Raw genomic sequence first — 21,193 nt, 5'->3', positions numbered from 1 at the left:
ATTTGGCCAAAACTTTGTGTTTTTGTTTTAACTTTCCTTCATTTATATTCATAGTCCATAACTACACTGTTAAAAATGTAATGACAGTTTCAGCCACAGCAGGCGTGGAGAATAGAAATATGATGCATGTACAGTAAATTGCTAGTCAGGCAACATTTCTTTGTTTATTCATTTAGTCTTCAAAATCCATCATGAAGTAAGTACATAGAAGTACATAGAAAATGCCACATTTGAACATTATGAGTAGCAGGAAGTTCTGGATGTAAGGACAGTCCGAGTACATTTATAATCTGGCTTTAAAGGCATAGGAGGGCAGGTCTCCAGTCTTCTGGGTTTGTTATGAAGCGTGTCCCCATGACTTCAGATGGCATGTGAGTTCATATAGTGAAAGGGAGTTAGGGAAGGTATTTTGGTCCTAAAGCCCAGAGAGATTTAAATACGAACAGGAGTAGACTATTTTAAACTCCATTCTGTAACACACTGAGAGGCCTGAAACTTGAACTGACCTGATGTTTTCAGGTGACTTTTCTGACGGCACAGATAAAATCATTATTAAAATCATCCAGTCTTCAAGAAATAAAATGTCTTAATACACACAGATAATTGTGGATGTTATCCATATCAGTTGAAGATTTGAGTGTTTTAAAAGACTCTGAATGATTGAACTTCAGTGAGACAGTACCAGGAGGTCTCTGCCAGTCCATGCAGGGTACTGTAGTGAGAATAAAGATGAATGAAGTACCATCTAATAGGACTATCACAATATCATATTTTATCAAAAATGAGCACTTTGCTGTCAGATTGCACATTTTCTTGTGGTTCCTGAAGTTTATGAAAGTAGATTCGGTGGCATACCCTTCAGCTATTGGCCCCTCAAGTTTGGGTTAAGTACAGATACCCTCTTTTAAAACCAATGGGGCTGCATCAAATGACCCTGAACTCCACTATATCTTCAGGCTGCTGGGGAACTTCTCCATTCAGCTGTAGTTTTGTCTTTTTCTGCCAGAGGTTTCTTTCTCTCCACTGTTGCCAAATGCTGCTCATAGGGGAATGTCTGATTGTTTACTGTAGCGTCTTTACCTTACAATGTAAAGCACCTTCATGTAGCAAAGACTGTTTATGTGAATTGATGTAAACTGATGTCTGTGTAGCATGTGGGAATTAGCAATGCAAGAAGTGCAACTGAACCTGGCAATATCTGCTCACACAAAGAAACAATCTTTGATTACTGGTAGTGTCAATGTCCATAAGCAGTTATTGATGACGGAAATTGTGTTTTATTGCTAATCAGTTAAAAAAACAACAACAATGTAAATTAAACAGAAAAATAACCAATCCCCATTGACAACATTTAGACTCTAAGACTCTAGATGTTATTCATTGCTCTAGCCTTTTAAGACAGGTGGTCACTGTCTGCAGATAAAATATTGCCCAGTGCAGCTTTTAGTTTGAGTTGATGCAGGGAAAGTTTCTCTAAACGTACTCTCAATTATTCACCAAGTGACTAACTTGACTAACTTCCACACACGTAGGACACGGGATAAAAACTGAAGGGAGACAGCCTCTCTCACAATCTGTCATATGTTCGCTCCGAGCTACATATAACTGGAGGTGTGACCACTAAAGAATTCTGTTCCCAAGTGCAACTGCTAAAACTCGTAAAAAGCTGCCTCGTTCCGCATTGTGCTAAAGAGAAATGCCAACTTTGTCTCTGTGGATTACAAGTGTGGCATTACTGTGCATGTGTGTGTAATGCTTTAAGTGTCTGCCAGAGATCTAGTGCTTGAAGTGACACCCATGAGTGCAGGCCCACGCTATACACCCACCACACAATGAGAGGAAAAAGCTAATGGACAAACAGATGAATAGAGATTTAAATCAATACACGGATGAAGAGCTGGGTGATGTTCAAGGGTGTAGTTTTAGTTATGCAACCCTTTAAAAGCAGATAACCTAGTTCATTGAGTTTTTTAGTGTATCTGTACATACAGGCATAAGCTAACTTTGAGAAAATAATGATATTAAAGAAGTTTTAGAAGACACATGCGAGATAAACTTTAAGATAAACATTTGCCTTATCAAACTTAGCAGGGCACCAAGGTCACTCTAGAGTTAAAGTAGGACTGTAGGACTGTAACCTACTTGTAAGATGTGACTGCACTGAAATTTTTCCCATTTGGCGATCTATTGGTTTGAGTGTGCAACTCTCCCAACCTCTGAGCAATCACATTTGATCACAAGGCAAATGCACAGGTTGCCTGGTGATGGGAAACCTTTCTCCAAATAATCACAGTCTGATTGCCATCTAATTTAAAATGCAGACATATTGCCATGATGGCTCTGCAATCAAACAGAATCAGCCTGCTCTGATCAGCACCTAGTTATAATGGGGACTCAGCTGGTTGCTAACTGGTTGTATTCTAGTTATTTCCCATATAAAAGCAAGGCTGCCAAGCAGCTATGTCATTTTGCAGTTATATCGTCATCTAGCAGCAACTGTATCAGTTTCAGATTTATGAGGTTCAGTCTTGACTCCGAATGCAAGTAGTTAATGAGAATTTCTGTTCAATATGAATTTTTAAACTCTAGTGCGACAGCAGCATAATTGGTTCCATTTAAATAACAACAACAAAAAAAAAAAAAACACAAAATAAATAAAAGTTCTTATTTAAAGTGGCTATACAGCTGCTGAATAAATCCACTGGTGCTTAATGATGTTTGCTGAATATACAGTATCTCCTCAACTCGTCCGAACGACCAGTAACGCTTCTGGTGCACTTTGGGGAAAGTAGCAGATGAGATGTTGTGCTGCCCTTTGTGGTTGCTACACGTGTGGTTTTATTGGCCACAATGCAACATAGCTGACACCTGGGATGGTGATTTGGGTGTATTATGCGGGTAGCAGCAGGTAGCCTCGAGCACAAATAAGAAATAAGCCACAGAGGTCCAGTGAAGTCCCTTTTTCCCAATTTTTACATTTGCAGGCATCAGCATTATTTGTTGACAGCTGGAGTGACGTCACTTGAGGCGATTTATCACACAATTCCTTCACAACATTTTTTTTTTTTTACAGTGCAGTAATGCTTCCAAAAACTGTCAACTTTGATGTGTGAAAGTCTCTTTTTAAGGATCAAACATCGATCCATTCTCTTCCACTTATCCAACTGAAAATCAAACAATTTTTTTGGTTCATAGTATATTTAAAAACCTTATTAATTTTAATAGGCTAATAATTGGCTATGGAGAGCAAAACTATTTAGTGCATCAGGCTGTAAGCATGTCGTTTTATGGCATTTACTTTTTAAACCCAAAAGGTGGTGCTATTTAATTCTGTACTTTAGACTTAGTTTATCTCTTTTAATTTAGCTAGCTTAATTGCGAAACATAAATAATTATCCTTTGGTGCCCTGAATGGTAAAACATGTGACATCTATGTCACCATACATTAAGGCTACCTAATATAGAAAGATGTTGCTTTTCTCAGATTTGCTATGCGGCAGATCTTCTCTGTACACACTGTACATGTCTAAGTGGGTGGGGGGGTTGGTAGTGACCACCACCACCAACACAGTGACAAATATTCTGTGTACACAATGTATGTCTGCTCAAGGCACGAGGAGGTAGAGAGCCCGTTCAGCCTCCTGGGATATTCATATGTGCTCGGCCTTGCCCTGCCTCAGGCCATCTGCTCCCCTCCCTCTAATCCAGGGGCTTGTCACTGGTGATTAGCCGGCCACTCTATCACTCTCTCTGCCCCTTTACCATTATACATTTCTGGCTTATTGTGTTGATACTAATGTTAAAGCACTGTTAGGTGTGCTCTCTCCAGCTAAATTCCTTTCTATGGATATTTGATGCCTACAAATCCTCTACACTTCCTGTCAGCCTCTCCCTCTTGCTCCTTCATTACAAATGCCAGGCCTATAATGCTGATGTTAGGGTTTAAATGTGCTTAAGTGATCTCTTACTCTATTTTCTCCTTATGCATTTTAACCACCTTTTCCAATTTCTCTCTACATGTACACTTTTGTCAGCACTACGTATTCCCTGGCATTAAAGGGCTGTAAATGCAGATCAATTTCAGGAGCAGTTTCAAGAGAGAAAAAGGCAAACGAGATCAATACAATCAATCAAATGTATTGACAGGTTTACTTCCATCTTGACTTTTAATATCTAGCTGAATTTGTTCTTGAACTGTGCATGTGAGACTAATGAGACCTGCCTACTGAAGGTGTAAAGAGCAGTAATCAATAGGAATGCAAAGTGAAAAGGACAGGTTTATTAAACATGATGCAGTTTAAAGTAAACCTTCACTATCATTGTCCCCTTGAGTTTACATTGTCAAATTAGTATTTTATTTCATTCCGATGCTTTAAAGCCAAGCTTGTAACACGTCTCCATGGGTGGTAATGTCAGCCGGTCAACCAGGGCTCTCTGCTGGGAAAAAAATTAACTGTTTGATTGAGTGGAATAAAAAGTGATATCCCCCTCAAGATAATTTGTAATAACTTTGGTAAACTTTTTATCTACCACTGGTGTAAAGTTGGATTTTGTAGCAATAATATTTTGTACACGCATTCAACATGACTTTCACAACTCCTCAGGCTGTACCATGAAGCAAGAGAGCCAGCCAAACATGGGAATTTCCTATCTATAATAGTTCCTAGACAGCCTGTACTACAAAAAAAATGATAGGTGATAAATTAAGACACCAATATTTATAATTACGCCACCATTAATACATTTGATCAATTTTTTCTAAAATACACCAATACCAGATCAGATCTCTGTGCTCAGATGGTGAAGGGTCTCCTTAGGTGTTTTCTAAGCAACATTGGCTTTTCCTGATGAGCATCAGTGAGAGATGCAGCAGGGTCCTTTTTAAACTTTCAAAAAGACATTCATAATGAAATTAATTTTAACAAATTTAATGAAATATATCATCATCTACTCAATACGTAGTGTCATTGTACTATTGCACTATGTATGACTGTGCAATAACAACAAAGAATTATCTTATGTTATCTTAATAGATGTGATTCAGTCATTTTTATTTACTGAACGCAAACATGCTTTTTCTTTCAGTTGAAATGTTGGAAACACTGAAATGTTTCTAATAAGCTGGTGACAAAATTTGTGTCTCAATTTTAAAAACTTTTAGTACCTTATTATGAAATACAGCCTTCTGGTGAATATGTGTTGTAAATTTCTGGAGAAAAAAATCCAGAAGAGTTATTTTTTGGAGGTTTTGGTTTCTATTTATTTCATGGCACATAAGTGTTTCTCTACTTCTGCTGTTTCTCCCATTGCTTGTAAATTCTCTTTTTCCCAGTAATTGCTCGTGTTGTGTTGTTTTACTTACCGTCTTTGTCTGGTTCTCCATAATTTCTTAATTGCTTCCACTAGTTTCTCTTATTTATCAGCACAGAGTCTAAATATAATCTTGTCTCTCTCTTTATCACATTTTTGCGCTCTTTTGTTTGTCCCTTGCACTCCTTACTAGAATTTCTTGTGCTTTTCTTTTAGGATTTTGTTAGATTTTTTTTTTATCCCATCAGTATTGTGCAATTCTTTTTCTTTAACACCCTTTCAGTTAATTAAAGTTACTCTGGTTATTTGCAGGCTGGAGAGTCTCATTTATCTACAAACATCTAAAAAAAAAACCATCATCTCCCTCTGCTGTGAACACAGTTAGTGCTTTAATGTGAGCATGCTATTGAAAAGCTATGGTACATTATACCTGCTCATCATCTGCACTAGTTTTGTTACTGTGAACGCATTTTATATCCAAGCACTGCTGTGTCTAATTACATCCTCACAGAGCTGCTAACATGGACTGCTCTTGCGTTAATTAATATGGTTTAATCATGGTTTAATCACCCCTCAGCCACAACATTAAACCAGCTGGAAGGTGTAGTGAACAGCGCTGATCATCTCATTACAATAGAACGTTCTGCCAAGACCCCTTGTCCTGATAGTCACGTGGATCTTACTTGAGATCCACCTAAACACAAAGACCAAACAAAACCCCAACAGAAGCCTCCAACTAAAGAAGAATGGCTCAAGAAACATGACAAAGAGCCCAAAGGTTTTGAACAAGCCATCAAATAGCCCTGACCCTAATTCAGTTAAGCATCCATGGGCTCCTATGTCTTCAGTATGTTGCATGTTGGTTGGTGAATCTGTCTTAATTTCACGAGCTGAGAATTTTTGCTTCTATGTCAGTGTAGTAAGTCCAGATCTGATGAGCAAGTGGCAAATCCAATTGAGGGACTGCACATGCATATGGCAGCAACCTGTCAGTCATATGACAGGCCTGCTTTATTGCTGTTTTGGACCAGGATTTACAAAGTAAACTTCAAATTTTGTAATACTTTAAGCAACAACATGGGAAAACTCTTTCCCCAAACTAAAAACCTAAAAAAAAACAACTCCAAATTCAAACATCTGCCCTGTGCTGGCGACCACAGAATATTTCTACATGTCCAATATATGTACTGTACATGACTAAGAGCTGTTTCAGCAGCACGACGAACTTTACACAATATTTGGGAGGCAGTTTTAATGTTGTGGCTGACTGATTACTCCTTCAGCTTATCACACTAAATGAAAACAAACTAAAACAGACGAGAACGCAGGATTTCCAGATTTCAACAGACAAACAACATCAAAAGCGGGATTGAAGAACACCCTCACAAACAATTACCTGAAGCCATTTTTCTGTCGCTGTTGCTTAATGCACTCTGAAGAATTACTGCACCATTTTTACTCGATAAACCAAGAACACATGGTCCAGAAACAAATGGCAAAGCATTCATAAATGTGGTCAAAACTGCACAAGTACAGCATGGCGTTCAAATGCAGTATGGTTTTCAAACCAACAACAGAAGCTCAATACACTAATGTAATGTTCTCATTATATTCCGATTTAGTAGCTTTGATATATGACTCTAAACTGCACTGCATATTAAAGCAGTCTGTGTACAGTTCATTACGTGATCTACAGATGAATTATAATCTTTCTGCGGTGCAACAGTGAGTGCTTCTCAGACCATCTATGACAGTTAGATATCAGCTTTTTCCACTGGAGAGCAAAACACCCAAACCGCCATGGAAAAGAAAGCTTTTATCTTCAAAAAAATATGGGGACATGACTACCTCATGGCTGAGCAAAAAATAAATAAATAAAAAACAATAAAAATGGATGGCCAGTGGGGGAGATGAAGGATTAATGACAGAGCTGCTGGATAGACAGGAGGATATTTACTTCCAAGCCACCTACATATCTTCAGCTTTATTAGAATAGCATCGGGGGAGGCAGCACAGGCTCCTTTCAGGTAAATGTCACTGCTTTCTTCGATGATACCGCAATTCCTCTCAGCCCACTGAAGCTGCCTCGTTGCCTCTTGGGAAGTCAAGGGCCTGTTTTGAATGCCACTCTCTGACCACGAGAGTGCTTGGTTTCCTCAATATGGGTCCGGTTATTTGTTTGTGTTTCAACTTGTGGCTGAGTGGAGATTTAAGTCCTTGTTTGGGAAGAGACACCAAAGGGACACGACCCCATTGTACGAGAAAAACACAAACCCACAAACTCAGGAGAAAAACAAGTGGGACGGAAAAAGAAGGGAATATGTTTCTGCTTTGCTGCTCTGTTTAAGTTTACCTGTATTTCACTCAGAATCATTATAATCAAAGAAACAAACTAGTTATGGTTGAATTATAGATATGATTTCGATGTTGGCTCGGCATACTTCTTAACTCATCTGGGCTGCACACTCTTATTAGACTTTTGAGATAGAAAAGGTTTGTGTTGACGATTGATTACAAGCAAATCATTCCCAATCGAGAGAAGAATGTCAAGCAAAAAAAAACAAAAAAAACGTGCTGGGTATATGATTGGGTGGGGACAAGAGCAGAACGACCCCTGTACTGACCGGAGCAAGCATCAGCAAGATCAGACATTAACAGTGATTAAGTCCGACACAGCATGAGAGAGAGGAGCAGGGGTGGAGATGGGTTGTGAATCAGTGTGCAGCTTAAATGCCCTGAGTGAGATTTGCCAGTAGGATGCGTGCAAGTGCATCAGCTAAGCCTGCACTGTCAGCCTGTTCTGGGGTCAGCTCATCTGCCAAGACTATGTTCAATTTATAGAGAACATTTTGTTACTTCTTTATAATATGGGGGGGGGTTTGATTGGATTATGTGAACGAATGAAATTGCCAACATGATTTTAGCTTAAAATATTTCCTCTGAGCAGTCTGACATGGGACTTTGAGTGAATCACCTGCCAAAAAGATGTGCAAACAATCAGAGACCACAGAGCCAGGATGTTAGCATGTTTGTTGACATGCTCAGAATAAAATGTGACATTGTCACCTTTTTCCTGACGTTTGGATCAAGTGGTTTATCTGAGGATATTACAAAACTGGAACTATGATTTTGGTTTTCTATGATTTCTGGTTATGATACTACCATGGTACAACCAAAATTATTACAACTTTTTGCAAGGAACTTGTAATATTCTTGTTTTTCAAATGGATGCCTTGAAGACGGAGACCAATTTTCTGCCACCATTTGCAATTGGTGGCTGCTGTCAGGCACCAGCTTTGAAGACAGCAACTGATTGCAAGATAGGATGGAGTCAGTCTTCTATTAGTCTGTTTGTGATTGAAGGGGGTCAACTTGACAATTACATGCAATATTTTGTGACAATACAGCAATTAATAGTGATAAAGAAAATTGTAATTGCCATCTGTTTCAAATCTGTTGCTGTAAAATACACAGAAATTCACATTAACTGAATCATACGAAGTCCAGGCTCTGTAAACAGTGATGTTGTCTCTGCAGTTTTACCACAAACTGTTTGGCAATCTTGCTTTTATATCGAAATATAACTAGAATGCAGCAACTTGAGTTGGTTGCATTCTCAACTGCAATGAGATGCACTGCACTGATCACTGCAGACTGACTCTGATTGAGTGCAGCGTGTTAAATCTGTCTGCATGAATAAATTAGTCGGTAACTATTTGCAAACATTTGTCAATCCCACCATGTATCCACAGGTTGAGGGCGTTGCATACTCAAACTCTAGTGTGACTGAGCTATTAGCGCCTCACATGAGTATACAGGGAAACCACATTTTTTCAGAGACTGAACTAATATCCATACGCCTTCGACCTCTAGCCTTTGATCCTGTCGCTCCCCATCACATTCCTTCCAAAAGTCAGTACATCACTGGTTGTTCCTGCATATGAACTGGGACTAGAATGAGTGTTTATTGATGGATACTGTAATATGTTATATGTACTTTGCAACAGTGAGGACATAATAGTTAATAATTTCACTGCAAAAACTGAGAATGCACACAAGAAAATGTACCAATTTTTTAAAAAAGGTCTTCATTTTTTTATCTCACTTTCTAATCTTTTCATAGCAGCACGTACCACTTTGATATACCAGGTCAAGGCAGATAATCAGAAAGATAACAGTCCTACGCAACATAAATCTATCACTGATCTGCTTACTCAGGACCATGCAAAAAGTACTCTGGTGGTTGAATGACAAAGCACTGCATCTAAAATATGCTGCGAGCCATTTCAATAGGGTGGAATAAAGCAGTGGGAATCCTCTTATCTTACTCTAAATAAAGTTTTTTGGATGAAGTGTAATCTCTAATCCTGCCGTGCCTCCTATATCAGTAATAGCCAAGCCAGTTCTTAGTGTAAGCTCTGCCATTTAGATTAAACAAACTCTGGCATCTCTTTGGCATCTTTCTCCACTGGATGGATTGGCAATTTCTAAAAGCACAGCAGTCTGGAGCGGAGAGTAGTAGGGTAATATCTCTAAAGCCACAAAACAGATCAATGTGGGTCAAACGTGACACATTTTGCTGCAAATGCTTTGAAAAAAAAAAAAATCAGGTACAATGTCATGGAGTGCTGTTGCTGAGCTCTGTGTCATTTCAATGACAGTAAAGTGCCGATCATTTGAGCCCGAGCTGTGTTCAGTCTTTTTCCACTGAGACTAAACGTAACTTTGAAAAATAGCTTCCATCCTCTTTCAGGCATAAAGATGCTGAGGCCACATGGCTGTTGTTGTTTCCACAAGCTGCTGAGTGCTCATTTTCTGATGGTTGCAGGGCGAGATGCACAACAGACACAATTACCCTCCATTTTCACTCTCACCCAACTGAAAAGGAAAACAAAAACAGGGGCATACTGAATTAAAATAAACCCCACTGGCACACTCTGTAATGAAAAATGAAATTCCCAAGGAAATTATCTTAATTTATATGCGTGGCCTAAATTTGTTGCCTGTTGCTAAGGAATTTTAACACTGGCTGGCCAATTATGGACCAGATCCTTGTCTGCCGTCAGGTGCTATGCTAATTAGGGTCATTGAGGGTCACGTTGTAATGCACTCGCTAAAATGAGGTGGGAGTCTCCAAGGGATATTCTCATTTGGGATGATGCCAGTCACTTTCCTGCTGCTATCACAGCTACAGCTATTTACTCAGACATTTGTTTGTTTCCGGCTTAATGAAAAGAAAACTAGTAGATATCATACAGGTACACAGGTATTAGCACATAGCTATTTGAGGCAAAGGATTTCCATGGCAGTACAGACACAACAGGCTCTAATTTAGATGTTGGAAAGGTTGTGGGGTTGATGCTGAGGTGATTTGAGGACATGAATCAATCAAGTATGCCAGTAAAACAGAATAAGAAGTTTAAAATGGGAAAATGTAGCCAAATCCATTGCACATGAATATAAATATAACCTTCCTAAGATGTCAGATGTGTTGCTTTAACAGACGATAAGGCTAGAGGGGAACTGTCTGCTTTTTTAGTGCAAACAGCCTGAAGAAGATCACTGTTCTTTTGTTTCCATTTATCTCAAGGGGTTCCCCTTAAACTAATCTTGTCTTGTCTTTGGTTACCACTATCAGTTTGGCTAAAGGATTTTTTTTTTTGTTCTCCATGTAACGCCCTTGACATGCTGTAGTGAACTTGAGAACCTGTCACACCCGCTCTCCCTCAATTTCCTGGATGGCCTCTTCAGTGGGTCCACCATAATAGCAGGTGATTGTGGGAGAGCCAGTAACAACCCTGAGCGAGGATGACATCCTTCACTGCTGGCGGCTCTGTAAAAGGAGGAATGTATTCAGCTAACAATGGCCTGTCAGCAATAGTTGCCCTGCACCTGTGTCCTGAACAGTGACATGGGCGAGATGTGTTGACACACTGCAGCACGTCACAGAGCAGAAAACCAGAATAATCCCTATTGGATGATACCTTGTAGGACTAAACCTGCATTGGTTCTGGAAACTGACAGGTCATTAGAGAAGCAGGTCCAACAAATGTACAGGCCGATAGATGCTAGCATTCTCAAGAAAGGTACCTTGTATCAAGTAACTAAAGTAAAAAGCGAAATTAATATCCATGTATTAAAAGGCACTTTGTGTAAGAGAAATAAAAAAGAACAACTTGACTTTAGAAAAGATAATCGATAATCTGTCTGTGTTTCTTTCTACAAATTCCTCCTAGACCATCAGGGAATGAGCAACCAAACTTGGCACACAGGTACATCTTAGGCCCCTGAAGGTTCTTACCTGACATTACAACATCATGTTGCCTAGCAAACAGCTCGCAAGTAGCTAGTGCCCAAGAGATTTATGCACATTTTATATGTATAACACCTTATAAAAGGCATCATAGCATTTCTTTTTAACCACATTTAACATTTACTTTAGATCCACAAAATACTGAATTGTATATGATGCAATCACACCTAACAATGGGCTAAAACGGCCTAGTGTTAGCAATTTGTAGCACCCACAATACCTCATAAAAGTACTGTGTCATTTTAATTTCACAATAACATCTTATTTATATTTGCAAAAGCTGAATTATACATGTCTAGCAACCACTTAGAAATGTGCTATATTATCAGTTTTTAGTAATGAACATTTACAACACCCACTTTGTTTTTAACTTTGTTAAATGTCATTAAATCTACTAGTTCCCCCCCCTGCACAAACAATGCATCAAGATGGACATGTAGTTGTTTTATTATGTACGAAGAGTTCAAAGGTGTTACCAGGTCACTGGTCAATAGATGGGGATGCAGACCTATCCCCCCCCCCCCCCACTTTGAAGGGAAATTGTAAATGAGTGAAGGGGAAAGCAAAGAGATGACAGTTGTGTTAACTGGCGTGGTTGATATAAAAATACTGGATCTGGCCAGTGGTGTCCACCCAGCCTCCAAGTAGACACCCCTATGGTATCAATATCAAAATCCTTGTCTTTCAAGCATCTGTTTTATGAGGGTGGTTAGTTAACAGCTCAGGAAACTTTTTAACTGTTGATGCTCTTTGAGGAGCATGTAGAGTAACAGGTGCCAAATCAGTATCCTGAAGAAGACCTACTGCTGCGCTTTTATGTGTATAAACTTTGTCCAGGCATAAGGTCTCAAAAGAAGCGATCTGTTGCTTAAAATGCAAATTTGAACAAGATTTTTCATTTTCTGATTGACTGTATTCACAAACACAAATGGCAAACAACATATAAGAGCAGCTAGTTGAGAGCTTGTGCATGTCTCAGTTGAGTTAACAGGCCTGTGACTGAGAGGCACATGCTGTGAAGTGTGACTTAACTTGATGAGGTAAGACGGCAGGTAATTGCGGATTGGCTTGATCAGGATCCAGAGGTGACGTAATCTGGATTCCGGGAAAGATTACGAGCGGCCAATCAGGAAAGGTAGAAGGTTGATCAAGAGTGATAAGATCAGGCTGTCAGATCAGACTGATAAATGAATTAACACCTGCTGGTGTACATTTTAAAGGTAAGCTTCACTTCTTTTTTTGTGCTTTTTATGAAACCGAAGCATTAAAAGCACTAACAAGTCATGATTATCTTGTTACAATGTGATGTCCTTCTGCTAAACTTTGGGTCCTACTGTAGCATTCGTATGGACATTACATTATGAGATGTACCACACCAAACCACTAAGGGCAAAGATACTCTGACCATGGCTACCTCTCCAAACAGGACAATGCACCCTGCTACAGCTAACACCACTTAGGAATACATAAAGATCCCAAAAGCATTGACTCCAAACATTCCAGATCCTAATCAAACTGAGCATCCATGGGACTCATAGACCTCTATATAAACGACTGCTGTAGCTACAGTGTCAGCACCAGTGTTGGTCAAGTTACTTGAAAAAAGTAATCAGTAACTAATTACTGATTACTTCCCCCCAAAAGTAATCCCGTTACTTTACTGATTACTTATCTTCAAAAGTAATTAGTTACTTAGTTACTTAGTTACTTTTTAAAAAATGATTTACAACCTGAATAGGTAATAAAGCAATAGATCTTTCAGCCCAATTCTATTTTTTCTGCATAATCCATCATATAAAATGTAATCAAATGAAAAAGTCTCTTTTTGAAACTAGTTTTATTAGTTTTAATCTTTTAACTTTACGCATGAAGCAAACATTAAATTATATGCAACATTCTCTGACTGGAAGAAATTTGATTAAACCTATTTTCTGCACATTCCAGCACAGAAAATGAAATAGTTTTTTGTGTTTACAGTCACTCTTTCAAATAAATGCATGTAAATCACAGCAGAAAATAAATAAAATCAAAGACTCAGCGGTCCTGTTGCTCTATTTTCACCTGTATAGCAGGAGTGGGGCAGGCGGAGGTTTGCCCTGGTGCACATGTGTCGTAGTGGTCAGTGGAAGGATCTGGGAGTTTCACATTCCCGTGGCAGCGTACTGTCGGTGCTTGCTCAGAAGTTTAGGGGTTTTTTTCGTTGTAAAAAGAAGTTTTCTTCCCACGCAGTGAACAGCGGACACTAATGTTTTTGTCACTTTTTACAGATTCAAACTCAAAGTAAGGTCAGTACTTCCACGCTTTAAACGCTGCACGGTCATACTCTCTGCCGCACTTGTTATATTATCCATTGTTGATCTGCACACAGCTGTTGCCACGAACATCACACTCGCTTACGTCATTGTCATGAGAGACTCTCGCAAAAAAAAAAAAAATCACGGTTTTAGTAACGCAGTAAAGCGGCGTGCTTACGGGAGAGTAACAGTCATCTAATTACCTTTTCTGCAATAGTAATACCTTACTTTACTCGTTACTTGAAAAAAGTAATTGGATTACAGTAGCACGTTACTTGTAACTGGTCAGCACCCATTGGTGTGTGAATTCCCACCTTTCCTCATCTTACACTTTGCTTTATCATCTTTTTTGCCATAATTTACAAAATGGGGATCATGTTGTACTGAGGTTTATTTTCCTGTTGACGTCCATACAAGTGGATTTCTTTTGCGACCGCTTTTGCAAACACTTTTGTCGACCAACTGCTTCTCTGATGGCGGCATCCAGCCATGCCACAAAACTGCTCAGGAACAGCTCAAGAAACATGACAATGAGCCACAAAAGCATTATCCCATCTTTCAAACAGCTCAATTCAATTGAGCATCTGTGGGATACGCCAGAGGCGGTGAAAGAGGCGAAGCAGCGCTACGGGAGGAAACTAGAGTCACAACTCCAACAGAGTGACTCTAGGAGCCTGTGGCGGGGACTAAGGACAATAACGGACTATAAAACACCAACAACCGGTATGACGAACGCGGCCGTGACTTTGGCAGACGAGCTGAACACTTTCTATGCTCGCTTCGAGGCTGCAGCTAAGGTCTCCAACAATGCTAGTGTTAGCGGCGCTAACGGCTGCAGACAGGAAGATACTGCCAGCACCGGAAACGTGCCCGTCATCTCCGAGCATGAAGTAAGGAGAGCCTTCAAGAGAGTAAACACCAGGAAAGCAGCAGGACCAGACGGCATCCCAGGTCGTATCCTAAGAGACTGCGCATACCAGCTAGCTCCTGTGTTCACTGAGATATTCAACATCTCTTTATCTCAGTCGGTGATCCCCACATGCTTCAAAGAGTCCATCATTGTTCCTGTCCCGAAGAAACCCCACCCTGCTTCTCTCAATGACTATCGCCCTGTAGCCCTCACCTCAGTAGTGATGAAGTGCTTTGAACGCCTGGTCAGAGACTTCATCATTTCTTCACTACCAGACACACTGGACCCACTACAGTTCGCTTACCGTCCAAATCGTTCCACAGACGATGCCATCTCTCATCTCCTCCACACATCACTCACTCACTTGGACACTAGAAGGGGGAATTATGTTAAAATGCTCTTCATAGACTACAGCTCTGCATTTAATACCATAATTCCCTCCACACTCACCACCAAGCTGGAGCATCTGGGACTCAGCTCATCTATGTGTCAGTGGATCTCCAACTTCCTAACTGGCAGACCACAGGCAGTAAGGATGGGCGGACATGTCTCAGCCTCCACCACTCTCAGCACTGGAGCCCCCCAGGGGTGTGTTCTGAGCCCCCTGCTGTACTCTCTGTACACATATGACTGCGTGGCCACTACCAGCTCCACCACCATCATCAAGTTTGCTGACGACACCGTCGTGGTGGGCCTGATCTCTGATAACAACGAGACGGCCTACGTGAAGGAGATTAGGAATCTGGAGAACTGGTGCCAGAGGAACAACCTCCTTCTAAACGTCAGTAAGACAAAGGAGCTGATAGTGGACTTCAGCACTAAGCAGGAGAGGAACTACCAGACCCCCGTCATCAACGAGTGCCCAGTGGAGAGAGTGGACAGCTTCAAATACCTCGGAGTTCACATCACGCAGGACCTGTCATGGTCCTGTCACATCAACACCGTGGTGAAAAAGGCCCGACAGCGTCTCTACCACCTCAGACGCTTGAGAGACTTCCAACTGCCCTCCAAGGTGCTCAGGAACTTTTACTCGTGCACCATAGAGAGCATCCTGGTGGGAAACATCTTAACCTGGTTCGGGAACAGCACCATGCAGGACAGACGAGCTCTACAGAGGGTTGTGCGATCAGCTGAGCGCACCATCCGCTCCGAGCTCCCTGACCTGCACTCAATCTACAGCAGGCGGTGCTGGACCAAGGCCAGGAAGATCGTGAAGGACCTCAGCCATCCCAACAACAGACTGTTCTCTCTGTTGAGGTCAGGAAAGCGATTCCGCTCCCTGAAGACCAACACAGAGAGACTGAGGAGGAGCTTCTTCCCGCAGGCGATACGGTCTCTCAATCACACCACCACACAGTACTGACCCACACATACAGTTCTTACACACACACTGGACTTTCTGGACATTGTTTTTTTGCACAACACTGGTCACTATATTCTTCATTTCCAGTTAATACTTGTACAGCTGCTGTTATTGTGTATATATTTATTTATATTTAGATTTCTTCATACATTCTTATATAGTTCTATATTGTGTATTGTGTATTTTGTTGTACAGTTATTTTATTTTCAACTTTAATTTATATATTTTATCTTATTCTTCCCAGTTAAATTTACCCTTCATTCTAATTTGTGTTGTACAGTTATTTCATTTTTAACCTTAATTTATATTTTATTCCTTCCTAGTTAAATTTACCCTTTTTAATTTTTCATATTTATTTCCTATCTTATTCATAGCCTTTTCCTTTTTTGTTTTCTTTAGGTCACGAGCAGTTGTCCAAGCATTTCACTACATATCGTACTGTGTATGACTGTGTACGTGACAAATAAAATTTGAATTTGAATTTGAATTTGAATTTGAATAATCCCAATCCCTGGGGGCCCCACATCAAAACCTACAAGATCCAAAAATTCACCATGCCAAGCGCCACAGGACACCCCAGATGTCCCATATCCATACACTGATGCATCAGAGCTGTTTGCCGGGTTGAGACAGATCACACAATATTAGGCAGGTGGTTTTAATGTTGTGGATAATTGATGCATTTAAGGATCCACTGGAACATTAACATGCATCAGTATCAAACCTCAAAGCCCTGTTTAAGGAGCACTTACAGTGAGGCAGATGCTCAAGATATCGAAATACTACAGTACATAATACTCCACCACCTGTAATTGCCTTGTCCTCAGGCAAACATGGGAGGTCTTGACAGTACAAACCTGGCAACCTTGTTGCTTCAACAACTGAGTATAATGAAGCACACACACTGTAACTGAATCGGGAAGATGCACCTGCTGCGGTGCGTGTTTGTGGAGGCAAGGATGGGTTGGGGGGGTTTATAATAGATAGATTGACATCCTGGTGTTGCCTCGTGACAATAAGTTTCTCTGAGATTTCATCATATTTCATTGTTTTATTGTTTGGGCTGTGGCTCTTAAAAAAGCAATGCAAAATATGGTCTGAGTGCTAGACAGGGAAACAAAGTGATAAAGATGCAGAGGAAGAAGTGTAGAAGGAGTGCACAGTTGTGAGAAAGTGACAGGGAGAAAATGGCGTGAAAACAGGATCTGAGACGAAGGCAAACTCCCAGCAAACACTCAGAGGCCCCAGAAAATCTGTGGTATGCCATTATCACCATCACCATCATCACTACCATCATCCTCATGGTGGCTATAATCATTTTCTTTTTTCCTTCAGCTATCCTAACGCCACCTGCAGAAATATCACTTTCAATTGCTGGAGGATCCTGTTGTCTCCATCTGCTTCATTTGAATAGTATTCTCCATGAAAAAAGAAAAAAAAATCACCAATGAACTGTCTCACCTTCCAAAAGAGATACATCATATTTCCACAGAAGGCAATAAAAGCAATGCAGGCCCAATTCCCCACAGTTTTGAAGACAGGGGCTGTATTTCAGCTAGACTCATCAATATGCAAAACATCAGAGCATTGCTTGCCACAAGAATATTCCCTCCACTGCACACTCTGCAAGTGTGCACAAACATCATCGTATTTTGCGTTTCTTTTCTTAAAAAAATAAATAAATAACGGGAAAAACAACTTCCATTGGAAAGAAAAAGTATGCAAATCTTGCACAAACATAATCACATTTTGATGAAAAGCACCAGGATCCAAAGCGGTAAATTGCCCTATGTGATTTTAATACTCTGCAGGCAATTGTCAAACCAAAGAGACTCAGAAGAAAGAACACTCCAGGGCTGAAATCAATGCACTACCTTTTATTTGGGAAGAAGTGAACAAACTCCCAACACTGGATTACATTTCAAAGCGCAGAGCCTAGAGCTTTCCAGTTGAGGAGCTTGTATAGTGTGGGAGAAAGGTGCTGTAGCGTGGGAGAGAGGCATAATCATTATGACCTACAGTAGGGTAGATGTAGGTTAAGTTAGTCCCTCTCTCTGCCTGCAGTGCTCACTCTGCCTTTCTCTTTCTCAAGTCTCTTCCCTGGGCTGTCTTTCCTGGGTTGTTAAATCCCTGCTCCTTTAATCTCCTTACTCAGCTACATCCTCTTTAAAGATGCAGAACCACGGGAGAGACGTGGGATACGTCAACTGGGGACTGGTGCTGAGCAAGGCGGGGCAGGACATGCAGAGTGGCGCCGTTTGAGTTTGAGAGAGATGACAAAGTTGTACCGGCATTGAGAAAATAAAAACTTTTCCAAACGTTGAATGAGAAGAGCACACCTTAAATCTCCTGAGCATCAAACTGGGAAATGAAGCGATCGTTATTTAATTTGTGCCTTAAAGGACGTCCTAGATGTTTTTAAAAATGACTGCAAAGGTTAATTTTTGCATCTGTTAGTAGTTATCGGTGTTAATCTGAACCTAGTGCACGATATGTACTCTAAAACCTTAGAGTAGTGCTCAGCATCAAGTATGGGGATCTAATTCACCACAGCACTCAATATTTAGATGTGTCTCTGATAGACATTTCAGTGCAGCTAGATTCAGTGTAGAGAACAAGCACGTGTAAAGATAAGAACTACTGTACCCACTCAATCTACAATCTTCTACACGCGTGAGCCTCAAAAACACACAACACCCTCATATTCAGAGCTGATTTTGTATCAGCAGCATCAAACCCGTTGCCAACCGCAATAGTGATGCAGTGCCTATCAATCATCTGCATGCTGTAAAACACAACAGCAACATTTCAATAACAGTGCATCACCTGAGACTCAGGGAGATGAAACTAATCTATTGAAAAATGGATCATAGTTGTCCTGCGTGCCACATGCGATTCAGTACGAAGAAGCGAGATTCTACTGTAGATTTCTGGGTCATTTTTCAAGTGTATGCATCTTTGAAGTTCAGCGGCGTAAACCTCAACGAAAAAAAAAAATTGAGACAGCCAAAGTGTGTCATCTGGAAGCCTTTTAGATCTCTGAAACCCAATAAGTCATGAGAACATTTCTGCACTAGATCTAAGAAGCTTTTATTTCCACCGATGCATGCATAGATTTAAAACGTGCCATAAAACGGTTATCACCCTGTTCATGCCACATTATCCACATATAATGAGATAGAAAACATTTACGATAAGATCTGACTGATTGTGCTGTTGGCGCAGCTACGGTATGTGACCTCCCACACTCAGAAGCAACACACTAATACATCAGCAGCTATCATAAACACTCCATATGTAAAGCAAAGGATCACATTTAATCTCTAATTAGTGGTTTAGCAGTACCTGTTTCCCAGAAGTAGACAGACTTCCCATCATCTGTCTGCGTGTGAGCCTCCCAGAAACCACACAACAGCAGCAATGCCACCAAATGGTACCAGCTCTCCTCTGTCCTTTTTTGGATGGCCCCTCCTGTACCCCTCCACCCCAGCCCCATGGTCCTCCACAGGATAAAAGTAAATCCACTCAGCTCGGAAGGCAGCGATGATGGAAAACAACAAAAAACTCGCTAGTCCAATAGGCAGAGTGAAGTGTGCTTCAGTTTGAGAGAAGGTGTGTGAGTAAGTGTGCGGGAGTGCAAGAGCGGGAAAAATAATGATGATCTTGTGCACAGTGTTCCTGCAGGAGTTGAGGGTCCAGTACTTGGTGTTGTGAAGGACAGGAGTGTAGTTTTGTTCCCAACTTGGCAGGATGGTCCCAGAGGGAGGCTGTCAGTGACGGGGACTGAGCTGCAGATGGATGGTACAGTCGTCCTCCTCCATCGTATCCGCTTCCTCTGCTGCCGCTGCTGCCTCTGTCCTCTGGCTGTGGAGCAGTGACAGTGGGCGAGTGTCTGCAGTGTTGTACGCCTCCCTCCCTCTCACTTGCTCTCGCTCACTCTCTCTCTTCCACTCCTATTCGCTCACTCATTTGCTCTTCTCCCTCCGCCACCCTGCGCTCGCTCTCTCCTTTTCTACTTCTGGCTTTTTCCTATTTTTCTCCCCTGCCCTCATCTTTTCTCATCTCGCTGCATTACTTTCCCTTTATTTTTACATTCTGCATCTCTAACAAGCTCATTCCTTGTTTTCTCTGCCTCAGTTTCTCCTTTTTCTCCCCTTATTTTCTTTCTCCTGCCTAGGGCACAAGGACAAATACTCCCTCCTCCACCTCCTCTTCCACGTGCAGTGCTGCAAGGCGACTGGAAACCAGCAGGGCTCACACTGGTCCGAGGAGCTCCCATAAGCAGTCCTCCCGGGATCAGAGAGACAAGCTGGGTTTAATGCAGAGCAAGAGTAAGTGGAAGGGGGGGGGGGGGGGGGGGGGAGCAAGGAGGAGCAAAACACTAAAGGAGAGTGGAAGCGAGCGCGTGAAAGATGAGGGCGAGGTGATAACTGTGGCCGTGTGAAAGGGCTGTGAAAGTGAAATTATAGAACAGATAAGTGGAATTACAGACTTTTATTACCCATTTTGTCAACAAAAATTAATGGAAATTACTGGATATATAAACATATTGGCTTTTTTAAATATACTCAATGTTAAAAATGTTTCGAGCAAGAGGAGCAATTATTATTTCCTTTTTCAAATTCATGTAGCGGCCAGGATATGAAGTTTTATTTATTTGTTTTCTGAAGATGGGACATGTAAGTGGGTATTTACAATGAGCAGTTTTATCAGCCATGGCTGAATAGACAAAGAAAAGAGCACCACCATGAGGAATTTCATCAGCAAAAAAAAAATCCAGGAAACATCACCTGAAGATACTGTTTGATTCATTTTAAAGGCACCATCCTCTGCTATGTCAGTGGAAGTTAAGGCTGCAATTATAAGTCGCTAACCTCCTGGTTCATAAAGACAAGTCTCACATACAATGTGGTGAGGTTTTACCTTTACAGAGAGGCGGTAGTGTTCATTTCCAGATCCATTCACTTTTTTCACTGTTCAAAATAATCCGTTTATCGTACAGT

The 21,193-nt window shown here is 40.9% G+C and overlaps 1 protein-coding gene across 1 annotated transcript in view; it reads right to left on the bottom strand.

Moving 5' to 3' along the window:
- Nucleotides 1-19,686, bottom strand: part of thsd7ab (thrombospondin, type I, domain containing 7Ab) — a 209,440-nt gene extending 189,754 nt beyond the window's left edge. The window contains exon 1 of the mRNA XM_085423772.1: nucleotides 19,536-19,686. Coding sequence (XP_085279898.1) covers nucleotides 19,536-19,686 — 151 coding nt within the window. The remainder of the gene's footprint in view (nucleotides 1-19,535) is intronic.
- Between the last annotated feature and the right edge of the window lie 1,507 nt (nucleotides 19,687-21,193).

The sequence above is a fragment of the Rhamphochromis longiceps genome, linkage group LG11 (assembly GCF_057381845.1).
Source record: "Rhamphochromis longiceps isolate RC_006_pf linkage group LG11, R_longiceps_female_GT1.1, whole genome shotgun sequence".
In the NCBI taxonomy this organism is placed as follows: domain Eukaryota; kingdom Metazoa; phylum Chordata; class Actinopteri; order Cichliformes; family Cichlidae; genus Rhamphochromis; species Rhamphochromis longiceps.
This window is presented reverse-complemented; position numbering and strand designations above follow the sequence as displayed.